The 25,118-nt window shown below is 34.7% G+C and overlaps 1 protein-coding gene across 2 annotated transcripts in view; it reads left to right on the plus strand.

The window, feature by feature from the left end:
- rgl1 (ral guanine nucleotide dissociation stimulator-like 1) overlaps positions 1 to 22,491 on the plus strand; it is a 33,854-nt gene extending 11,363 nt beyond the window's left edge. Inside the window, exons 1-18 of one of the 2 annotated variants that reach the window (XM_051118196.1) lie at positions 5,392 to 5,631; positions 9,612 to 9,722; positions 10,999 to 11,207; positions 12,838 to 12,912; positions 13,225 to 13,418; positions 13,535 to 13,659; positions 13,753 to 13,968; positions 14,328 to 14,431; positions 16,007 to 16,091; positions 16,413 to 16,502; positions 18,192 to 18,278; positions 18,482 to 18,514; positions 18,629 to 18,750; positions 18,841 to 18,930; positions 19,142 to 19,322; positions 19,412 to 19,663; positions 21,291 to 21,405; positions 21,511 to 22,491. In XM_051118196.1, the coding sequence (XP_050974153.1) occupies positions 5,587 to 5,631; positions 9,612 to 9,722; positions 10,999 to 11,207; positions 12,838 to 12,912; positions 13,225 to 13,418; positions 13,535 to 13,659; positions 13,753 to 13,968; positions 14,328 to 14,431; positions 16,007 to 16,091; positions 16,413 to 16,502; positions 18,192 to 18,278; positions 18,482 to 18,514; positions 18,629 to 18,750; positions 18,841 to 18,930; positions 19,142 to 19,322; positions 19,412 to 19,663; positions 21,291 to 21,405; positions 21,511 to 21,698 (2,322 nt within the window). In that variant the 5' untranslated portion in view covers positions 5,392 to 5,586 and the 3' untranslated portion in view covers positions 21,699 to 22,491. Of the gene's footprint in view, positions 1 to 5,391; positions 5,632 to 9,611; positions 9,723 to 10,998; positions 11,208 to 12,837; positions 12,913 to 13,224; positions 13,419 to 13,534; positions 13,660 to 13,752; positions 13,969 to 14,327; positions 14,432 to 16,006; positions 16,092 to 16,412; positions 16,503 to 18,191; positions 18,279 to 18,481; positions 18,515 to 18,628; positions 18,751 to 18,840; positions 18,931 to 19,141; positions 19,323 to 19,411; positions 19,664 to 21,290; positions 21,406 to 21,510 lie in introns of those variants that run through there. The other variant, XM_051118195.1, reaches the window with a different exon arrangement.
- Positions 22,492 to 25,118: the final 2,627 nt, after the last annotated feature.

The following is a 25,118-nucleotide window of genomic DNA, read 5'->3' on the forward strand; positions in this document are numbered from 1 at the left end:
GTTTTTCTTGCAATTGTAAGTTATATAGTCCAGTTCTGAGGGGGAAAAAGACTGATATTTTCTCAGAATTGTGTGTTTGTATCTCACAATTCTGACATAATAACTCACAATTCTGATTTTTTTCCCTCAGAATTGCATGATATGAACTCTTTGCGAGAATTTTTTCTCTTTTTTCTTTTTTTCTGACTTTATAATTTGCGAGTTTATTTTACACAATTCTGACAAAAAAAAGTCAGAATCGTGAGTTTATATCTCACAATTCTGACTGTAACTCGCAATGAGTTTGTATTATGCAAATTCTAAGAAGACAAGGTCACAATTAGCTTTTTTGTTTTTTATTCAGTGGCAGATAAGGGTTTCCATAGAAGAATGAAAAAACGGTGAATCCCAAAACCGTGTCAAATTATTTACTGTGTTTGATATATTTATTTTTAAATAAATAGCTAGTCCAGATCAGGTTTATTTTATGGCTTGCATTTTATGTATTCTAATTATACACTAAATAATACTTCTGCATGCTCATTTCTGTTCCATGAACAAAAATTGTATGGGTTTGGAACAAAACAAAAGGGAATAATTATTTTTTAAGGGACAAAATTCTTAAATGAAGACCAAATTACTATTCCTTAAACAGTTTGTATTTTTGCAGATTAGTGGTCAATCAATATAGATTTAGTTCCCACACCTTGAATGTAATCAAAAGATACAATATGTTTCCTTTAGTGATTGGCATCACTACTGCTGCAGTGGTGGTTGTGCGTAAAGATACACACTATCTCTATCTATTCCCTAGGGCTATAGCTGTGAGATCAGAGGTGTGTGTTTGTGCGTGTGTGTGTGTACGTCAGCTGGGTCCAGCCCAAGCGCCTGCCATTTGTCAAACCTTGTTGTCGTGCACTGCAATGACATCACTCCCTTTTGAAAGCAAACAGCTGTCCCTTGAGGGGGACCAAGAGGTCATGACCTCTCCCACTGCGTCTCCACGCTTCCCAGAGCCCCCAAGGAGCAGCCGAGCAGAGGACACCCAGAGTCAGAACGGCCTGGGAACTGGAGCGGATCCCAGAGAATGAGGGTTTCCCTCTCTGGAGCCCCACTGCCCTCCCTGACCGGCCTTTTCTGACCAGATCACTCCTCTGTATGTCAAACACACTTATTGAATTTGTTGTGACTGTAGGCGTGACGTTGAGGGTGAAGTAGTTTGGTTTGAGGGAGTCATGTGATAGGTTGTCAGGGCTCTCCTGTGGTTACTCGCACGCACTTTTACTAATACAATCTTGGTCCTGGTTTCTAGAATATTAACCACAGTCTAGGATATTAACCACGGGGATTAACCATAGCCCTTGACTAAATTCCATGGCACTGGAAATTCTAGATTGAAAATTATTTGCTCTTGGACTAGACTCAATAACATTTGGGTTTTAATTTGAAAAGTGCCTTCAGAAGCAACCTTTAAAAAGTGCCAAATGTTTTATTTATTATTATTATAATTGACATTTTAAAGGAATAGTTCACCCCAAAATTAAAAGTCTGTTGTTAATTACTCACCCTCATGTCGTTCCAAACCCGTAAGACCTTTGTTCATCTTTGGAACGCAAATAGAGATGTTTCTGATGAAATCCGAGAGCTTTCTGACCCTGCATAAACAGCAACTCACACGTTCAAGGCCCAGAAAGTAAGGACATTGTTAAAATAATATGTGACATCAGTAGTTCAACAGTAATGGTATGAAGCTACGAGAATACTTTCGTGCACAAAGAAAACAAAAAAAAAGACTTTATTCAACAATTTCTTTTCTTCTGTGTCAGTCTTCGCCGCACATTCACAACAGTACCAGGATGCATAAAATATGCGGGAAATATAGCAACCTGGCAACCTGTGAACAAATTAAAAAATGTATACAATTTATTAGTGTTGCACAATATACCGGTACTTAAAAAGTATCGCGAATGTATTTTAATAAGAGCTGTATTTCTGCGTGTCTGTGTTTTTTGTTTACTACACACATACACATGACGCTCGCGGTGTTTTCAGCCTCTGCCGCTTCAATATATAACTACATTTTACCGTTTCTTTTGCGGAAAACTATCGTCATATAATGAAGACCCTAAAGGTTTTTACAGCAACCCGTCAAAATAAAAGTTCTGTTTAACTTGACAGTCATAAATCTATTAATATATTACTTAATGTAAAGATAGTAGTACTACTACTACTAATAAAAATATTATTAAAACAATATTTAAGGAATATTTACCAGAAAAAACATTTACCAGAATTTATTTACCAGAAAACTGTAAATGCACATCACAGTATTTCTGAACAAAAGCAATAAACAGTCTATAATAAATTAATTCTTCATCAAATCTAATTATCCTTTATAAATTTATTAGAAATGCTTTTGATTATTAAAATGTAATGAATTGAGAAAAATAATAAAACATATTTCATAGGTCCTTACAACGTAATTTTTGTTAAACATTTAATAAATTGCTGTTAAATTCTGCACGTTTCATGATTTCAATTAATTAGACATGCTTTTTGATAAATTTTCATAGGGCCCTCTTTATTTACTTTAATTTGTGTCTTTGTTTTATTGTAGTTGTCCTTTAGTTTGTTACTTGCATCTAGGTTCTTAATTATTAATAACAAAGATAAAATAACAAAAATGACTATGTCATGATATAAATTGTTGTTGTGAAATAAAATTACTATATCATGAAATTATTTATTTTTTATTTATTTATTTTAAAGGGGGGATGAAATGCTTTGTTTTAATAGATAAAATAATTATGATCTCCATTTGGATCGTCTGTTATTCAATTACTTTTCCTGTTGTTCTATGTTTTTTTCGTAGTATCGGTTCAGTAGTAGTATTGTGATATTTTAGTCAGGTATCGCATCTAAGTCAAAATTTTGGTATCGTGGCAACACTATAATTTATTAATAAATTTCTGTTAAAGTTTTACTACTTGCACTTGGGTCTATTCTAGAGGAGTATATAGTACCCTAATTGGGTTGGGAAAGACCCCAAGGTTAAACCCCCCTTTCAAAAGCACAATAAGGTTCAATTTGTTAACACTAGTTAAATACAGTAGTTAACATGAACAATGAAAAATACTTTAAAAGCGATTATTAATCAACAAATGTTAATTTCAGCATTTACTAATCCATTATTAAAATCAAAAGTTATTTATGTTAGCTGTATTTAACTAACAATTTAACAAAGATTAATACTAATACTATAGCAAATGTATTGCTCATTGCTAATTAATTTTAGTTAATGGATTAACTAATGTTAATTTTTGTAAAGTACTAACAATAGCACTTTCTCCCGTGCAATTCTTTTAGTTGCTCTGCTGAATGGAAATACTATTTTATGTATGTACTATATTTACAAAGTCTATATATACACTTTAAATGTTTGTGATTGAGCAACATTGCCTGTAAAATGTGTTTAGTTTGAGGGAGTACTCTTTGAATCTGTCTTCATAAAACTAGCCCTTGAGGTTTATGATCTCAACGCTGCTGGCCTTGTTAAGTTGGAAGTGAAGGGCAGAAACCATTGAGCTGCTTTCTTTTGTGCTTCCCAGTGTGGCTGCATGAACAATCACACTGATTCTCTATGGCGTCTTAATTGTCCTCTAGGAAGCCTACGTGTAGCTGGGCGTATGAAAGCCTGAGTGTGTGTGTGTGTGTGTGTGTGTGTGTGTGTGTGTGAATGAATGGCCAAATGACACCTGCTAATTTCAACCTTGTCTCCACTGGGTTTAAACAAATGAAAAGCCAGACGTCCTGCACATAAGGGACATGATGGAAAATCCCTTCACGCAGACAATCAACTACAGCGTCAGCCTTCCTCACATTGTCTCTTTGAGTTCAATCATCTAATCAAATCAGGATCTTTCCATCTTGAGCCATTTTAAGTTACGACGTAATGGAAGTAGCAACAGGTCATTTCTTCTTTATTGCGATGTAGATCCAAGTGAAACACAATCAGTCAAAAGTTTTTGAACAGTAAGATTTGAATTGTTTTTTAAAGAAGACTCTTCTGCTCACCATGCTTGCATTTGTTTGATCCAAAACACAGCAAAAACAGTAATATTGTGAAATATTTTTAATATTTAAAATAACCGTTTTCTGTTTGAATATATTTTAAAATGTAATTTATTCCTTTGATTAAAGTTAAATTTTCAGCATCATTACTTCAGTCTTCAGTGTCACATTCCTTCAGAAATTATACTAAAATTTTGTATTGCTGTTTAAGAAACATTTATTATTATTATTATTATTTTTAAAACAGTTAAGGAGGTCAGAGTTCAGGATTCTTTAATGAATATAAAGATCCAAAGATCAGCATTTGTCTTTGATAAAAACCTTTTGTAACATTATATACTACCATTCAAAAGCTTGGAGTCAGTATTTTTTTTTTTCTTCGGGGACAGAAATTATAGAAATTAATACTTTTTATTTAGCAAGGATGCTTTAAACTGATCAAAAGTGATGATAAAGACATTTATAATGTTACAAAAGATTTCTATTTCAGATAAATGCTGTTTCATCAAAGAAGCCTAAAATATTCTACTCAGCTGTTTTTAACTTAAGCATGAAATCAGAATGTTATAATGATTTCTGAAGGATCATGTGACTGGAGTAATGATGCTAAAAATTCAGCTTTGAAATCACAGGAATAAATTACATTTTAAAATATATATTTAATATATATAATAAAATATATTTAAATAGAAAAAAGCTATTTTAAATAGTAAAAATATTTCAGAATTTTACTGTTTTTGCTGTACTTTGGATCAAATAAATTCAGGCTTGGTGAGCAGAAGAGTCTTCTTTAAAAAATATTAAAAATCATACTGTTCAAAAACTTTTGACTGGTAATGTAGTTTGGGGACTAAATGATTGGAGAATTATTTTAATTAAAAATTATGAGGTAGAAAGAAAGAAAGAAATTCAGAAAAAAAAAATGTTAAAAAATAATTGTTTACCTAAAATCTAGTTTTACCTTACTATACAACCTACAGCTACTAGGCCTACTTACTATTTGACAGCTACCTTCCATCCACTTACACTGTCTATAAAAAAGAAAACAGCCTGAACATTCTGCTAAACATCTACTTTTCAAACACAATACAATTCTGGAGTCATATGAGGGTCAGTAGATGATAGACTTTTTATATTCGCCTGCACTGTCCGTTCTCTTGCTTTTTAAAACTTTCCTCAGTGCTAATGTTGATGTTCAGTGCTGATCTATGACGGTGTACAAAAGTTATTTAAAAAATGTACGCAGCATTCCAAAATAAAGGGAATAGAAAGCAAACTACTAAAGCAGGAGGAAGGGAGAAAGAGAGTGCAGTGGGCGGAGTTGTGTCATTCACTAAGCGGGGGTGGACTGCAGAACCAGAGGGAGGGAGCGCGAGGGGAGCAGCTTGAGACTCCAGAGATCCGTGACGGGCTGTATGTGTGTGCGCGCGCGCTGGAGGAGGACAATTCACACAGGATAGCTCTGCGTGCTATACTTGAAAACATTTTACCCTTTCTCGCTGGACTTGGGCTGTGTTCTAATGCCGCTACCGGACGATGAGAGAGGCCCTCACCATGAAATTCGCTTGGAAAGCTAAAATGGTAAGAAGTTGCGGTTCGTTTGCCCCCTGCACACTGTTGATTTTGCGGCTTTGAGCTAGGGAAAGACAGGAGAGGGAGGGGGGAAACAGAGCTTGGAGTGGAGGATAAAGAAGAGTTTGGGAGGGGAGGGAAGGGGGTCGTGGGGAAAATAAATAACGTTGTTAAATTACATTTTTACTGCGGTAATATGTCGCACTCGTCTGTTTGTGATTCGCGCGCTGACTTTGGATCTGAAAGTCTCCACGTAGGCGGCGGTTCCCGTTAGTTTCTCTACTCTAGAAATACTTCTACTTTTATGATGAACAGCCTCCAGGCTGCGGACGAAAACAAAGCGGACAGATGGGCTTAAACCCACTTGTTATTGTTGTTATCGGTGAGGGATTGTTTCTCATGGACTTTGGGGTTGTGTTGTTTTTGTGTGCTGGCTGTAGGGGGTAACAAAACCTCTCTGTTTGGGATGATAACATGGGCAGCATCCTTTCATTGTTTGTTTACAGGATTTTAGGGACCTAAACAGAGTCCTCAGCCGTCCCACAGCTTTCTAAGTCCATTCGTTGTCATGTTTCTTTAGGGCTTTCATTATTTGTTAAAAATATAGTGTTTAAGTTATCTGACCACATAAAGTCTCATAGTTTGAATATATATTACAAATATTATATTTACGTATTAGACAGATGCCAACTGAATTGGCTTTACTCTTTAATAATAATAATAATAATAGTTTAACAACAGCAAACAGCAATTAAGTAATAAAAAAATAAGAAAAAGTCAGTAGAATTAAACGGAATAAAATTAACTAGTTAAATTAAAGCTAATAAACCTAACCTCAAAGAGCTCCCATCTAATTTGATCGCCTGTGGCCACAGTACTAGAACTCTACTTTTTTATTTCAGAGAAAAATTATTTTGTTTCCTCATGCGTAGCCCCACCCTCTCTAATATCTGCCTGTGCCGCTGGATCGCTGAGCAGGCTTTAAAAGCCGCTTTGGAAAACATTTCTTCCAGTACAAAGGGGCAGCACAGTGCATAGATTGTGGACACGGCAGGGTCCGGGCAGCGGGTGTGCAGACCTCCTACCATTGTTTTTGAGTGCGGCCTGTATGACTCATCCAGCTGAGTTTTTCTCTGAAAGCACTGTACAGGAAACGGCCCGGGAAATACAGACAGACTGATCCACTTCATTTCCAGGGACAGTTACTCTTTCAGGCGCAGAAAACTGCAGACGTAGTCTGGATGTGCTGCGATAGTGAAAAAGCTCAGTAGGGAGGTGTTTGTAATGTCAGGGTTGATGGCTTTGAAAGTAATGTACAGATGTGTACTATTAGGCATTGTAGAAATACATATACACACACCCATATAAATAAATGTTTAAGAAAAAATTCTACAGAATTGGTCGGAAACATCTTGTATGTATGCAAATTGTATAATATGCAAGGTACACTAGTAATTGTGCAGTTAATTCTCATAAAGTTTTGAAATATTTGTCACTACCGAAACACAATAATATATCATTTAATTAGAAGGGTTGTATTGATCAATTAAGATTTTGTTTGCATCTACATTGTAAATGTATTTTTTGGCTCTTTTATACAGTTTTTTTTTAGAGGTAAATCAATAACAATTATATTTTTAACAATATTTCAAGTGTAATTTATGAGATTTGTTGTATTTTTGAGTCCAGTTTTTTTGTAAAAGGCAAAAAGTTGATCATACTGATTTTAAAGGATTCATTAGTATATACATTGAACTAAAAACTATCATAACATCTTAGTTGATAATTCAGTATACTTCATTTTTAACAAAACATCCCATGTTTCGATAGTGACTTCACATTTTCAGTATGACAGTAATGTTTTGGTAGTGACTACATCATTACAGAATTTTAACCTGCATACTAAAACGTTACTAAAACATAGTAAAATACAAAAACATTGTATAACTGTACTAAAATTTGTTTATTTTCCCAGCACTAGGTTAGCTAGCACAGTTCTAAACTGTGGTACACATATAAAAACTAAATGTTATAGAATAACTCCCAAAGAAGTGTGCTTAATTGCAGAAAAAAGGTGTTCGGTAGTGACGTTCCTTAAAGTTACACACAGATTTTTCAGACTTTTGAAAATGTATCAAAATGTTGGGGTCTATTTACTCACACTTTGTAGGTATGAAAGAGGAACACATTAATATTTCCTGATCATAAATGTAGAGGTGTAGTTAAAATCAATCTCAGCTAATGGACTAAAACATACACTGTTTCAGTAATGACATGAAAATGTGGGACACTTTTTTTTTTCATAAGTTTCATAATTTACAAAGAAAATATAATATATATATATATATATATATAATATATTTTTTTTTTAACTCAAGAAGATACTTTTAAAAACAACAATGGAAAAAAAAAAAAAAAATTTCAATATCATTTTCATAAGTTGAAATTTAGGGATTAGGGTTCGGGGCAGCCACCTCCCAATTGACAGTACACAATAAATGATGATTTTATATATATTAAGCTTATTAATATTTTAAACATTATTGTGGATTTCAATAGATAATAGAAGGATCTTAGTGAACATCTAATATTTGAATACTTAAATGCTTTTTAAATGTGGGACAGCAGTTTGGTCCAATTCTGTAGAATGGCCCATATAGCATGGCTTTGGATGAATTCACATAGAAATATAAACTTCTGACTTTCACAGAATTCAGGGACAGGTCCATGATGCCACAGTGAAGCCAGACCTTTTTCAGGCTTATGGAATCTTTTTGGAAAAAAGTCTGGTGACATCATTAGTGATTTCACAAATTCCTTTAGGTACATTTTTTTGTGTGCATGAAGGCAACAGTTTATTAAACATCTAAACATCTATTCATTTAAAGTCTTCCCACAGTCCCTGAAGTATGCACAGAAATTAAATTAAGCAAAACAAAATAAATAAATAAAATCAATATAATTAAATAATATAAATAAATACAATAAAAAAATAACCACCTTTACTTAAGTCAAAAATGTCTTCTGATATAGCATAAAATATTAATCCTAGTTTTCAGGCTAGTCTTCATATGTCTTAAGTGTAAGTATTTTTTTTTTTGTTAAAAATGTTATTTTTCAAATTTATTTGCACTCTAAAAATGCGACTTGTCTTTAAAGCTGGCGTTTTATAAATGTTATTTATCTTACTGTCAACATGTGTTTTTTTTTTTTTTCATTTCACTTTAGTTTTTAACAACAAATGTCATCTTTACAATAGACTGCAAGTTTGCATTCAGGTCTGCTGCTATCCAATTAACAACCGATGGATAGAACCGAGTCCCGCTTACTTTTAATAACCCATTTCACTCGGTTATACGTCACAATGTGGAAGAAAATATTTTCCACTACTTCCATTTCCTCGTGAATTTAATGGAGGTTATAGATGGAGGTTGTAGTCAGATTTATTTTGGATATGAAAGACTGTGTAGGGTCTACTTTTTTTTATTTATTATTGACTGAAGTAGGCAGAATTTACTGATATTCTCGGTCTGACAGTTTAATATGAACTTTAAGCTAGCCTGAAAGGCTCCACTCATCCAGACACTCAATATTAGTCATCCCATTATACTGTTTGTATATGTGCGTGCATCTGTCCGAGAAAGCTTATGCATGTGTGTATGTTTACAGATTTCTCTAAGTTAGGTTCTTGAACTCCAAGGCTGGATAGAGAAATCCTTCACTGTTAACAATCTGTAAAAGCTCTTAGGCTGATTTTTAAAACTCCATGCCAGCTCTGATCTCATTTCTTGTCTCTCCCCCTCTCTCTGTCTCCTTCTTCCAAATGAGTTATCATTTTCTCTCCTCCACTCACCTCTATCATGTGTGTCTTTTGATACTAAAATTTAAAGCAGGAGTTCCTGTTTATACCAAACTGAGACATATTGTTCCACAGTTTTACGCCATGAAATTTCAAATGAAGTAACACTGATTGTTTTCTCCCTCTACAGAGCTCTGTGCAGGACTGGGGAGAGGAGGTCGAGGAAGGAGCGATATACAACGTGACGCTAAAGAGGGTCCAAATCCAGCAGGCGGCTAACAAAGGCGCAAGATGGCTGGGGGTGAGAGGAGGCCTTTGATCTGAATGCACTTCCACTCTTACTTAAAGAAACACTTCGGCTGCCCATGCTGGGCCGGCCAGACAGTAGGGCATATTAAGGGTGACCTTGTAAAGCTTTTTATGGTTTACGGATGTATTTAGTTGTGGGGTTCTTATAGTGTTCTGGTCATTAGTCTTCATGGATGGTCGCAAGAAAACACATAAAACTTTATATAGTGTTGTTTGGTAAATGTTAAAGCTTGGTTAATGGGTTAGTTCACCCAAAAATGAAAGTTCTGTCACTGTTTAATCACATTTATGTCTTTCCAAATGTCAATCATGTATGACTTACTTTCATATACACAAAAAAAATTTCTCAATCTTGTTGTTTTGAACCCCATTGGCTTTTATTGTATAAACAAAAACGTTTTCCTAAATGTTATCACTACTTATCATGTGTTTTAGTAACAGGAAAATATTAAACTCTGTTCTCTGTTGCACTTTTCAACCAAAAATTTGCTGCATGAGTTTCAAGGTTTATACAACATTGTTATTTTATGAAGGCATGCTGTTATGGCTCCGTTCCGAATTGCAGCAGTGAATATAGTATAATCTGTTGCTTTAACCTTGAATAACTTTTTCCATATTGTCAACACCCTTCTGAATCAACATCAGAAAACAAAGCACTTATGAGCTGATGTGATTTCCATAGGGCTTTCGTTTGTTGTATCGCAGCTGTTTCTACATTAAATGTGTGAAAACACAGTTTTCATTTCATAAATGTGACATTCAAGTTCGCTTTACAGTAATCATGCTATAAAAATTTAAACACAGAATTTGATTGACAGTGCAATTAAAAGAAAGCATGTGTCTTAGAGAGGTCTGTTTGTAGAGAGGTCATGGTGCTTAATGTTTGACCTAGTTTTAGCGACTGCAACTGCAACTCAGATTTAGTATTCTTGCTGTTTCATTGACATTCACCTTTTTGTGGCCTACTTTCAAAACCCTTATTTTTTTGTGTGAACCATATTTTTTTTTTCAACTAATGAAGCATTTTTTAAGAAGTCTGCCGACCTTCAGCGTGTCTCAGAAAGGGAGGAGGAGGGTTGCTCTGATTAAAAGCAGATTGTAGAGTTTCCTGTTGTAGCGTGCTTGCAGTTCCAAGGTCTATTTCTTTTTCTTCCCCTGTTTATTTCTGCATTTCTGCTTTTCTCACTCTGCACGTTACTTGAATGCATGTTTAAAAATTTACCTCCTTTTATAATTCCCTCAATGTACTCTCTTTTGCTCTCTCTCAGGCGGAGGGTGACCGCTTGCCCCCAGGTCACACAGTCAGCCAGTTGGAGACGTGTAAGATCAGGAGTATCCGGGCGGGGACACTGGAGCGCTTGGTAGAGACACTCCTCACAGCGTTTGGTGATAATGACCTGACCTACACCAGCATCTTCCTCTCCACGTATAGGGCCTTTGCTACTACACAGAGTGTACTGGAGTTGCTGTTGGACAGGTGTGTGCTCTTGTGTGCATGTTTTTGATTGTCTTGACTGGCTGTTTTGAATGTTTATGTTGGCATGTATGCTTAGTGAAGGAAGTTGCATTTTGTACAAAAGCCCATCTTGGTATTAAAGGGGACATTGGATGCAAAATTCACTTTTACATTGTGTTTGCATATAAATGTGTCTTAGCAGTATGTGGACACAACCACCCTACAATGGTAAAAATCCATTCACTTCTTCTTTTTTTTTTTTTTTTAATGCCTAAAAAACCTAGGCTGTTTTTGATTTTCTGAGTAGTATGATGTCATACTGCTCAGGCTCCGTTTACGAACACTGATGGACCGTCCCATATTAGCATATTTCCTTAGCCAGTTGTACACTGTCAGCTATTTTCTCCACGCTCGAGCAGCTGTAGCGACAACAATGTCTCGTAAGCAATGCAGGTGTTTTGTATTTGGATGTAAAAGTGAACATAAGAGTCTTCATTTTCTGCCGACATCAGAGCCACTGAGGACGCATTGGATTAGTTTTGTTTTTGATGGTAACGTGCCACCAAATACACAAAAAAACAGAAAAGAGGGGCGGAGTGAGCAGTAGCTCATTAGCATTTAAAGAGCTATGCATCGAAACGGGTCGCTGTGAACAGACCAGTTTTTTTGACAAGGTAAAAATTCTGTTGTTTTATATAACCTTTGAGGAATTTTAACCTTTTGTAGACATTTCATGAAGACCCTAAGGAATCATAACAACTTGTGGAAAATAGGCACTGATGTCACCTTTAAGGTGAACAGTCAGTTAAGTTGTGTGAATGTAAACAGGTTAAGCAAAAAATGTGGGTCAAAATATGAGATCTAAAGGGATCCCATACTCTTGGAAGACATGGAAATACCAGGGAATTTCAAAAGTGTCATTTCCAGGCCTAGAAAAGTAATGGAAATAAATTAAAGGTCATGGAAATGTCTATGGTCAATCTGATGCATCTAAAAACATTATTTATTTTATTTCCATAACTGATATTTAATGGTTTATAATGGAAAAATCATTGTGATTGATTTATCTGAAAATGTGGGAACTTGGATCTGTGCGTTGTACTTAAAATTTAAATGCGTCTAAGTATTATTGCATTACTAAAAATTATTTTATTATTTTATTTTCATACCTGATGTTTTATATTTTATATTGCTTGTTTTATTTAATTGTCCTTATTCGTGGTTACTACTTTTACCATTTGTGAACCAGTTATAAGGGTCAATTTTGTGAAAATGAGTTTAAATAAGCTTTCCATATGGTTTGTTAGGATTGGACAATGTTTGGCCGAAACAAGACTATTAAAAAATCTAAAATCTGAGGGTGCAAAAAAATCAAAATATTGAGAAAATTGCCTTTAAAGTTCTCCAAATGAAGTTCTCAGCAATGTATATCACCAATCAAAAATTAAGTTTTGATATATTTCCATCTTCATGGAACATGATCTTTACTTAATATCCTAAAGATTTTTGGCATTAAAAATTTTTAATTTTGTCCCATACAATGTATTGTTGGCTGTTGCTACAAACATACTCGTGCTACTTAAGACTGGTTTTGTGGTCCAGGGTCACATTTGTAAGCATGCTAACAGGTTGTTCCTCTGTTTTTTCTCAGGTATGGTTGTTTTGAGGATTGTGAAGGAGACCGCAATCAGTGTCGGACTGGTGAGAGCAGAGGCGCTGTGAGAACGTGAGTTTTGTCATCATTGTGGTTATCTGTGGCGCTGTATCTGTGTTGACTTCCATGCAGCTCACATGTTTGTTGTTTCATTTCCATGGAAGTTTAAAAATAGAGGTCAAACTCTGTGGTATTATATGCATGCCTGTGTGTGATTTTGAAAGCAATTAGAAATAAAAGGGAACTGATAAATGATTGTGTTTGGTTGCTGCATGAATCACAGCATTGCTGCTACATTGTACTATGAGAGATTTCCTCTGGTTTGCGCCATCTGCTTTTTTCTGGTTTATACAAGCATCGATGTGTTTTTTTTTTTTTTTTCAGTGCTTTGGCCTCTATTCTAAGAGCCTGGTTGGATCAGTGTCCAGAGGACTTCCAGGAACCTCCATCATATCCGAGCTTGCATCGTGTGCTGGGTTTCCTGCAGAAGGCCATGCCAGGCTCAGAGCCAATGCGCCGGGCTCAGAGTCTGCTAGAACAATTGCGTGTCCAGGCCAGCCTAGAGAATGAGACTGAAGGTAAGTCTCATCCGGTTACTGTTAACAATTTTATCCATCCTATCTAACTTCTTGTCCATTCATGTTTGTTCTGTCTTCCTATGCATACAAAAACACCTGCTGTTCATCTGTTGCAGGAGGCTTTCAGTACACCAACCCTTTCTGCATTGGGGAAGATGAGGAAGTAGAGATCGATTTGCAGGAGGACTTCTTCTCCTTCGAGGTTGACCTTGTAGCAGAGCAGCTGACTTATATGGATGCGGTGAGAGAGAGAAACCTAGATTAAATCAGTACATTAAGTATTATTTTGCACATTCTTTGGCTCAAGCTATAAAATATTTTCGTCTTTCCACAGCTGTTGTTTAAGAAGGTGGTTCCTCATCACTGTTTGGGTGCTATCTGGTCTCAGCGAGATAAAAAGGATGGCAAACAAAGTGCGCCTACCATCCGCGCCACCATCACCCAGTTTAATGCGGTAACGGCATGTGTGGTCTGCACCATCCTCCGTCAGCGACATATGCGCCCACATTTGCGTGCTCGCATCATTCAGCGCTGGATCGACATTGCACAGGTACCCATGCTCAAACCTTTCAACATGACTTACGATTTGTTCACGTTTTAAACTTGTCGACCTCAGGCTTATTTGAACTAAATCAATCCGCACCACTTGAGTGTTGGGTGATTTTCTAGCAATACTTTAGATTTCCTGGCAAAGATAAAGCCTGTTGTTGATCTGGAATTTTCTCAGAGGATTTGGGTAAAGAGTGACACCTAATCTGTGTCATTGTAAGACATAACTGTTTTAGATGAGATCTAGATAAACCAAAGTAGACATAATAATGACTTTCAACCTCGCAAAGATTTCTGATAAAGTCTCATTAGTTCCATTTGTAAATGAAAATGTGTAAACATGGATTAACATGTTTTCAGGAATGTCGCATTCGTAAGAACTTCTCGTCTCTGAGAGCCATAGTATCGGCGCTGCAGTCCAACCCCATCTACAGACTGAAGAGAGTGTGGGCTTCTGTTTCCAAGTAAGTTCTGCCGATAAACAAGTTTATCAGTCACTTCTTGATTTCTAAACAATATGCAGACTGGTAAAATTATTCATGTCCTTTTATTAATATTGGTTGTATTTACCTGTTATGTTATGGTTGCTTCTCTGTAAGGATATAGACTACCATCCAAACTTTGGGATCACTATTATTATTATTACTATTATTTATTTAAGAATAGGTTCAATACCAGAATAAAAAATTCCTGATAATTTACTCACCCCCATTGTGATAAAAGATGTTGATGTCTTTCTGTTTTCAGTCGCAAAGAAATTAAGGTTTTTAAGGAAAACATTCCAGGATGTTTCTCCATATAGTGGATTTCAATGGTGGCCAACGGGTTAAAGGTCCAAATTGCGATTTCAGTGCAGTTTCAAAGGACTGGCACAATCCCAGCCGAGGAATCAGGGTCTTATCTAGCGAAGCGATCAGTCGTTTTTTAAAACAATACAAATTTTTATAATTTTTAACCACAAATGCTCATCTTGCACTAGCTCGACTTCACGCGTTACGTAATCATGTTGGAAAGGTGAAAGTACCAACCCTGTGTTTACAAAGCGAATGTGCAGAGAAAGTCATACGCCCTTCAAAAAAAGGTAAAACTATGATGTCGGACAATCTTAAAGTTGGAGGAGAAAATAAGATGGAGTTTTTCGTCTCTACCTTTTTGAACCGAAGTACACAGATGAATAACTAACCTAGTGTGACCTTTCCAATGTTATTACATAATGCGTGAGGACACGCATGTGGATCTCAGAGCTAGTACAAGATGAGCATTTCTAGTTAAAAAGTATATAATTATTTATTTTAGTAAATGATTGATCGTTTCACTAGATAAAACCCTTATTCCTTGGGATTATGTAGAGCCCTTTGAAGCTGCATTGAAACTGCAATTTGGACCTTTAACCTGTTGGCTCCCATTAAAGTCCACTATATAGAGAAAAATCCTGGAATGTTTTCCTTAAGAACCATAATTTCTTTGCGACTGAAGACAGAAAGACATGAACGTCTTGGATGACACAGGAGTGAGTAAATGACCAGGAAATGTTTGTTTTGGAAGTGAACTTATCCTTTTAGAAATATGTATTTTTATTCAGCATGGATGCATTCAGTTGATCAGAAATGACAATAAAGAAATTTAAAATGTTAAAAAAGGCTGTTCTTCAAGCTTTCAGGCTTTCTGTTTATGAAAAGACACTATATTATCAATTAGGCTGTAATTGATAATAATATGAAATGTTTTTGAGCATCAAATCAGCATATTAAAACGATTTCTAAAGGGTCATTTGACATTGAAGACTGTAGTAATGGCTGATAAAAATTTAGCTTTGCATCACAGGAATAAATTGCAATTAAAAACGTTAAAACTGTTATTTTAATATTGTAATAATATTTCACAATATTACTGTTGTTTCTGTATTTTTATCAAATAAATGCTGTCTTTCAAGAACATAAAAATCAAACTTTTGAAAGGTTGTGTATAATAATTTTTTTTTAATGATATTTAAAATGTTCATGCTCTGAGATTGTTTTTGTTCCACTCTGCTACATTAGAGATAGCATGCAGATGTTTGAGGAGCTTTCTGATATTTTCTCGGACCAGAATAATTACCTTACAAGCAGGGAACTGCTAATGAGGGTGAGCTCACGCACACATCTCTCTTTCTGAGTTATTTTGTGTTATCTTTGCACAGAGACATTTAAGATAGCGTTCAGCTAATAAATAGGCCCAAATAGAATGAAAAATTAAAAAAAAAAAAAAAGTTATTGTCCTGCTGTCTTTGTATTTTGAAAATTTGCTTATTATAGTTTAGGCTAATTTGATGATGTTTTCAAGTACAATAAGATTGTAGAACTCTATCTAACCCTATTTAGCACAGAAAAGTCCAGAAAATGGAAACAATTCTGCCAATTCCTCCTGAGCCTGCAAAGACTAATGATATCTCTCTGATCTTTACAGGAGGGCACCTCAAAATTTGCCAGTCTGGACAGCTGTGCCAAAGATCACCAGAAAAGATCCCAAAAGAGACTGCAGTTACAGAAAGACATGGTGAGATAGTAAAAAAAAAACTAATATCAGTATAAGCCTTGCGAAAGTATTCATACTCCTTCATTTTTTCATGTTTTGTTATGTTGCAGCCTTATATTAAACTGCTTTAAATTTACAATTTTACACACCAATCTACACTCCATACACAATAATGACAAACCACAAAAGAGGTTTGTAACAACTTTGCAAATTTATTAGAAATAAAATACTGAGATGATTCCATTTTTTTCATACTTTATTTCTGGGACACTTTAAATTTAGCCCGGACGCATTCTTGTCACTTGTAAATGTTACTACACTGCAAGTGGAGTTAAACTGTAGCAAATTCATTTGAATGAGTATGATTTGGAAAGGCACACACCTTTCGATAAAAGGTCTAACAGCTGAAAATGCATATCAGAGCAAAAACCAAGCACTGAGATCAAAAGAACTGCCTGTAGAGCTCAGAGACAGGATTGTGTCAAGGCACAGATCTGGGGAAGAATTCAGAAAACAATTCTGCTGCACTGAAAGTTCACAGAAGCAAGGCCTCCTGGCCAAACTGAGCAACTGATGGAGAAGAGTCTTGGTTAAACTGGTGATAAAGAAGCAGATGGTCACTCTAGTCAAGGTCCATGATCATATATGAAGATGTGAGAATCTTACAGAAGAACAAACATCACTGCAACACTCCACCGATCTGAGCTTAATGGCAATGTGGCCAAACTCAATCCTTTTGTCATTGAAGGCACATGAAAACTGACTTGGAATTTGCACCAAAACATCTAAAGAACTCTCAGATAGTGAAAAAGCAGAATCTCTGGTCTGTACATCACCTGTAGAGCACCATCCCAAAAGTAAAGTGTGCTGGAGCAGACCTGATGCTTTTTGTTTTTTTGGATTGTTTTTCAGTGGCAGGGACTGCAGGACTCGTCAGAGTAAAAGAAAAGCTCAACACAGTTTAATATAAAGATAGCCTTAATGAAAACCCAGTCCAGAGCTTTTAGAACCTCAGACTGGACAGAAGGTTCACCTTACAACAGGACAATGACCCTAAGCACACAGCAAGAGTGGCTTGTAGACAACTGGCAGAAGAATGGCAGATAATTGCCAAAAGCAGATGTGCAAAACTTGTCATATCCCACCGTATTGCCTATACCCGAAAAGACTCGGTGCTTCAACCAAATACCAAATACCAAATACTTACTTCAGTGTTTTATTTTGAATAAATTTGCAAAGTTGTTAAAACCTGTTTTTTGCTTTGTCATTATGGTGTATGGAGAGGTGTGTGCCTTTCCAAATCATACTCATTTAAATGAATTTGCCACAGGTTAACTCCACTTGAAGTGTAATTACATCTACAAGCAATTTGAATGCTTCTGAGCTAAATTTCAAGTGTCCCAGAAAATGGTATGAATACTTATGCAATGGAATCAGTTTTTTATTTCTTATAAATTTGCAGTTGTTACAAACCTGTTTTGTGCTTTGTCATTATTGTGTATGGAATGTAGATTGATATATATGAAAGGTCATTTAAAGCAGTTTAATATAAGGCTGCAACAAAAATGTGAAAAAAATGAAGGGATATGAATGCTTTCGCAAGGCACTGACACTGTATGTGCTCTTGCAACAAGAGTTAAACATTGTGTTAAAAAAGTGTCATGTTACCTTAATGCTAACAAAAATATAAATATATTTTTTTGTCTCCAGGGTGCCATGCAGGGGACGATCCCATACCTGGGTACATTTCTCACAGATCTGACCATGCTTGATACAGCACTGCCTGACCAAGTTGAGGTGAGTCAGATGCACAAGACGAAAAAGAAAACCTCATAAAGAATTATCTCTGATGTTATTATTGACCTAACATTCCCAGACCGATGAGGTATTCATTACCAAGGTTTATTTGACCCTGGATTGTTTCACTAAACTTTAATCAAACCTTTTTATGAGTAAAATGATCTGAGAATCTGTGCTAAAGTCCTTTTTGTGCTTCACAGGGAGGACTGATTAATTTTGAAAAGCGGCGCAGAGTAAGTACAACATTCCTTATTATTTGGTCTTTATTGTAGTCAAAACATCTGTTGAATCTCGTGGTTATAGGCATTCAGATCTGTGGGAATGTTGAACAAAATCTCTCTTTGCAGGAGTTTGAAGTGATCGCTCAGATTAAGCTCCTGCAGTCTGCGTGCAATAGTTACTGTCTGACCCCTGATCCCGCATTTCTGCGCTGGTTTAAAAGTCAGCCTCAGTACTCAGAAGAGGAGAGGTACACACATTTGTCACCTTACATGCCTTTTCCCCCATTTGAATATAGTGTAAGTCTCAAAAATAATATTTATCCCATATTTTCCTGCAGCTATGCGCTGTCTTGTGAAGTTGAAGGATTGGGAGACAACAGCCCAACGTCACCAAAACCCCGCAAGAGTATGGTGAAAAGATTAAGCCTGTGAGTGACCTAAAACCATGTCTGAATCGATCATATTTTATTCTTAAGATCCCATTAAATTAAAATTACAGATTTGTGCTAGCTTTGAGGTCATTTATGCCAATACTCCATAAAGTTAAACCTAAATTTGGAATCGTGATGCATATTTAAAGAGGAAGACAAATTCTAATAATTTGTTTAATATCTGTTTTTGTCTTTCCAATCTCATTAGACTCTTCTTAGGAACCGATGCCACGAACACAAGTTCTCCTGTGAGAGAAAGTCCTCGATCGCCACCTATTGGCAGCTCTGGGGAGAGCATGGACTCGGTCAGTGTGTCTTCCAGTGACTCTAGTCCCTCAGAGAGTGAAGGCATGACACCCACACACTCTGTAGACACTCATCTGAAGAAGGTACAAACATTTTAAATCATCACAAAATTTTTGATATACTGTTGTATTAATATAATGTATTAAATGCACATCTGTTTTGGTTACCGTAGCTGTCCGATTCTTCCTCCTGCACCTCATTGCACTCCATGGACACGTCCTCTTCTACAGCCAGCACTTCCACATCTCTGGCCTCCCCGACCCTGTCCGGGCCCCCCTGCATGCACCGGCGCTCGATCTCGCTGACGCCCATGTCCCCAACATCACCCGGTTTTCCGCCTGCCTATAACACACAAGCTCAGGATGCATGCATCATCCGAGTAAGCCTTGAACAAGGAAACGGAAACCTCTACAAGAGTATCATGGTTAGTGAGGACTTGAATATTATTTTATCTACTTTTATGAGTGTGTATAATTCACTGATAGATTACCTACAAGGGTTATTATGGTAAATTAAACTGAAAAAAACAAAAATAAAAAAAAACATTAAAAAAATAAAAAAATAAATAAATAAAACATTTTCTTTGCTTAAAATAATATATATCTATAAATATATATATATATATATATATATATAATTTAATTTAATTTATAAACTAAAAATTAAATTAAAATTTATAGAAATTTAAAAATATATAGATTTATACTTTAGACACTACTAAAAATGATAAAATAAACAACAAAATTACCAAAACTTTAACTAACATTAAAATCATAAAATCAAAACCATTAAAAAAAAAACATTTTCTTTTCTTGAAATAATAAAATAAAATCTGAAATAAATTTTATTTCAGCTAGTTGCCAAAGCTAACATTTCTCATATTAATTTAGTATAAATTTATACTTTAGAAACTACTAAAAATGACAAAATGCACAACAAAATTACCAAAACTTTAACTAAAATTAAAATAAAAATGCAAAATATAAAAATAAAAACCGTTTAAGAGCTGTCTTATATTGTATTTGATTAAAAAAAATATGAATTATTAATATTAATTAGCGTAACTAAAAAACAAATTGGGACTGGTTAAATATCCTGAGATGAATTGTGATTTATTTTATTCTGTTAACAGCTACAGATTTTATCAGAAAGAAATTAAAGCAAATCTGCTTATAATTTTGTAGTTTTATTCTGATTTTATCTGATTCATATGGTGTTTGTCTGTCCCTCCTTGCAGTGTACACACTAAGTTGTAGAAATCATTTAAATTCAATTGTTAATAGTGCTGTCAAACGATTAATCATGATTAATCGCATCCAAAATGTTTTGTTTACATAATAAATGTTTATACTGTGTATATTTATTATGCATATATAAATACAGACACATGCATGTAAATATTTAAGGAAAATGTTGTTTTTGTATTAAAAAAATTTATATAGCATGAATTATATGAATTGATATATATGTGTATATATGTAAGAAAATGTTAGTTATATATTAAAAACATTTATTTATAATATAAATAATATGAATATAAATCAAATAATATATTATGTAAACAATACATATTTCTTTTGGATGTGATTAATCATGATTAATCGTTTGACAGCACTAATAGTTAATCATTATTGTTATTATTAATAAGAAGAATTATTAAATTATTATTAAACTAATTATTATTAATATTAGTGTGTTTTTTTTTTCAAATAAACTGAATTTTAAAATGTTCCTCTTCAGGTACATACAACATAAATAAAAATAATTATTTTCCAATAATATTTTAATTATTTATTTTGGCTTTAGTACAATGACAACATAACAGCCAATTATTTTTTTAAATAATGTAACACTGTTTTTCTTACCCATAATAAGTTGCTTTTTAAATATGAAAACATAAAGGAAATATGAAAATACAAAAGGATCATCATATTTAGAGTTTTTTTTTTTTTTTTTTTTTTTTTTTTAAACAAAAATTCCTGTTCCTATAACACTAAATTTATAGAGAGAAGTCTTTCTGATGTAAAATGTGTCATTGTTTCTTTATGCAGCTGACCAGTCAGGACAAAACTCCAGCGGTGATCTCTCGAGCAATGGCCAAACACAACCTGGAGGATGAGCAGGCTGCCGACTACGAGTTGGTGCAAGTCATCTCTGAGGAAAGAGGTACGACATCAAAACCTGTATATCTGCCACAGTTTTGAAATCTTGCTGCTGGAATGTATCATCTGTCAAACATCACATTCACAATCTTTGTTCCTCTTTCTCTAGAATTGGTCATCCCTGACAACGCCAACGTGTTTTACGCCATGAGCACATCTGCGAACTTTGACTTCCTGTTGCGTCTGCGTGGTTCCGAGGGGCGGCCGGTTCAGCTGCGCAGCCGCTGCAGCTCCACACTACCGCGCACGCAGCAACGCTCCAGTCTGTCCCTCAGACTCAGCAAGGTCACACTGTGACCCCTGACCTTTTTATGGACCAAGCTTTGTAAAAAGACTACAGCAGGTGGAGTACTCGAAAATGGGCTATTCCAAGGGGAGTTTATTGACTTCAAAAACATTTCAGAACTAATTTTGGCATCTCACACACATTCTGCCATATGTCAAATATTAGCATGTGCCTCCGCCTCCCCATCTAGCCCACAAGTAAAGAGACACATCCCAACCTCCCTATTGCTGGATATTTTGCACACATGCAGGAAAGCTTCCTGCTCCTCATCAGTATTTGCATAAGAGCACATCTCTTCCCAGCCAAATAAGAGGGGAATGAAAAAAAGCTGTGGGAAGAGAAATCAAACGACAGCCATGTTGCCTTGATCAGCGGTAATGATGGAACTCTTGCGTCAGTATTGAAGATGATCTGCAGTAGCTGTGATGTCGTCGTCATCGTCGTCATCAACGTGTCTTTCTCCTGTTCACTTGTGCACTGTGTGGACAAGGTGGACTGCATCCCTACACTTAAAATGCTTAGGCTCACTGAGAATCCATAGAATTGCATTTAATTTCTATCTTTAAGGGCAAAATGGTTGCTTTTAAATATTACAACCTTTAGGTATCTATAATGAAACAAGGTTTCCTAATGCTGCCTTTATTTGTTTTCTGCTTATTCTAAGCATTTTATCTCTATTTCTGTGTTTCTCATATTGTGAGCTGTGTGACGAATGCCGAAAATAAGCATTCTGATTGGTTCCTGCTTGGTTTTATCAAGTCTGTGGTGTTCCCTTTCACGATTGGATCCATGTTGTGTCTTTAAGGTGTGGGCACACCGCACAGATAGGATGGGTTTCCATTCGGAAACTTGGATTGGGCTGCCTTCCTCATTGAAACGGTGCACTTGCTATAGAGTGGGCGGAGTCAATAGCTGTGTACTAAAAAGAGCGCTTGGTCCACTTTTTTGTAGCTTCCCTTTCTTCTGTCTTAAAGCAATGCTATATTAATAATATACTTTTCTTTGTTTTCTTTTTATACGTATGTTTTTGTATGAGATGAAGAAATATCCATGATATCTATGAAAAAAGGATTTTGGAAGTTTTAAAAAGATTTTGTTAACTAAAAGAGAAAATGTAACAAAAAAGCTGTGAAATATGATTGTAAAGTGAGCATTAAAACAAGTCAGACAAGTCATTTCCATCAACCAGCACAATAATTCACTCACATTGCACTCCTGTCACCCTACAAGATGTTTTCCTGAGCATTTGAGATATGTTACCTCTGTTTTACACGTTTTCCACAACAAATTTTTACACTGAGGCATATTAACACCAGGCTTATGAAATGTTTGCCTTAATCATGTTCTTTCTCTACGTAATTCCCATCAGTTTGTTCTGGTATGTAATAATCATTAGTTAGACTCCTGGTAACATATCAACAGACGTACTACAGAATGTGCCAAACTTGCCCCATTTTTGCCTTTTGTTCTCTCACACTAATTAAGACACTTATTTTTGTTACATTTGAACACGCAAGACTTTGATGACACTAACAGTTTTCAACAAGGTAAAAATGTAGCGTTTAACAGTAGTAGGGCAGCAGTGTTTGTATTTTGATTTGTCTTAATTCAAATTTATTCAGCACTTGTGAAATTTCTCCATTTGTTATTTTGAATATTTCTTCACTACCAAAGAATTGTCTATTTGCAGAGAGTCAGTGAATAAATTATTATCATTATGATGTTTTGTAATTCGAATATAACTTTTCATGAATTAAATGGAGACTCTCTGAAAGTACCGTGGACGTTGACTGAAATTGACTTTGCTTGCATCATACTAAAAATGCCATATTAAGAAAATGACAGGTATAATTCATTCATTCATTTAGATGATTTTGTTTTGTAATTCTCGTCTGTTATCTGTTTCGGTGTTAATTTGAACTAAAACAAACTACTGCAAATTGGATAATGCGAAATACTGAAATTAACGTTAACTAAGATTAATAAAAAAAGCTTTAGTGGTGTTTTTTATTTTTAGTCACATTAAGTAATATAGTTAACAAATGGAACATTATTGTAAAGGGTTAATAAAAATTAGTTTTGGTATTTGAAATTAAGTAAATATAAATATTTGATGAGAAAACTGAAAAAAAATAAATAAATAAATAAAAATAAAAAAATTGAAATGTTGCCTAGACACTAAGTACTAATGCTATATTGAGATATATATTTTCAAACAATAATATAAAATAAAATAAGACTGACATAAGGTTATTAGAAAATTACTGGAACATAAATTACAATACACTACTGTTTTTGAACAGTAAGATTTCTATTTTTTTGTCATCTGCTTACCAAGCCTGCATTTATTTGATCCAAAGTATAGCAAAAACAGCACAATTCTGAAATATTCTTACTACTTTACTACTAATGATTATGTTTTAAAATGTAATTAAAATGTAATTTGTGAATTTTTAGCATCATTACTCCAGTCACATGATCCTTCAGAAATCATTCTAATATTCTGATTTGCTGCTCAAAAAACATGTATTATTATTATTATTATTATGTTAAAAACTGCTGAGCAGAATTTTTTTTTAGGTTTCTTTGATGAATAGAAAGTTCAGTAGAACAGCATTTATCTAAAATAGAAATATTTTGCATTATTATAAATGTCTTTATCTATAAATGTCACTTTTGATCAATTTAAAGCACCCCTGCTAAATTAGTATTAATTAGTATTAGTATCAATTTCTATAATTTCTTCCAAAAAAAAAAAAAATCTTTGGATCTTTCTATTCATCAAAGAATCCTAAAAAATGTCCTCAACTGTTTTAAATATTGATAATAATAAGTATAATAAAAAATGTTTCTTGAACAGCATATTAGTATGATTTGAAGAATCATGTGACACTGAAGACTGGAGTAATGATGCTGAAAATTTTGCTTTGATCACAGGAATAAATTACATTTTAAAATATATTCAAATAGAAAGCAGTTATTTTATTTCACAATATTACTGATTTTGCTGTATTTTGGATCATATAAATCATTAAAAATCTTACTGTTGAAAAACTTTTGACTGGTAGTAAAATAGTAATAAAATCTACAATAGTACATAATATTGAAATAACATTGCGATTTTCTTTACTCAAGTCAATAGTACTCGCAGACTGGTGGCTGCTTTCACAAATGTACACGTCACCACTGCATTACACATCACCATTATCTCATGATTAATAAAAGTGTTGAGGCTGCTTTTAAATCGTAATGGGATTCCATATCTTATCTTGTTTGGTTTTCATCAGAGTTGTAACCGCTGCTGACATGGAGGGACGGGGCTGGAGTATGGACCAATGACTGGTAAACTGCCAGAATTTTTATCAGCACCCTGATAAATCTGGTATAAAGGTCCAAAATACTATGAGAATAAGTAGCTTGTTAACAGGACA

This window comes from Labeo rohita, chromosome 8, assembly GCF_022985175.1.
Source record: "Labeo rohita strain BAU-BD-2019 chromosome 8, IGBB_LRoh.1.0, whole genome shotgun sequence".
Taxonomy (NCBI): Eukaryota; Metazoa; Chordata; class Actinopteri; order Cypriniformes; family Cyprinidae; genus Labeo; species Labeo rohita.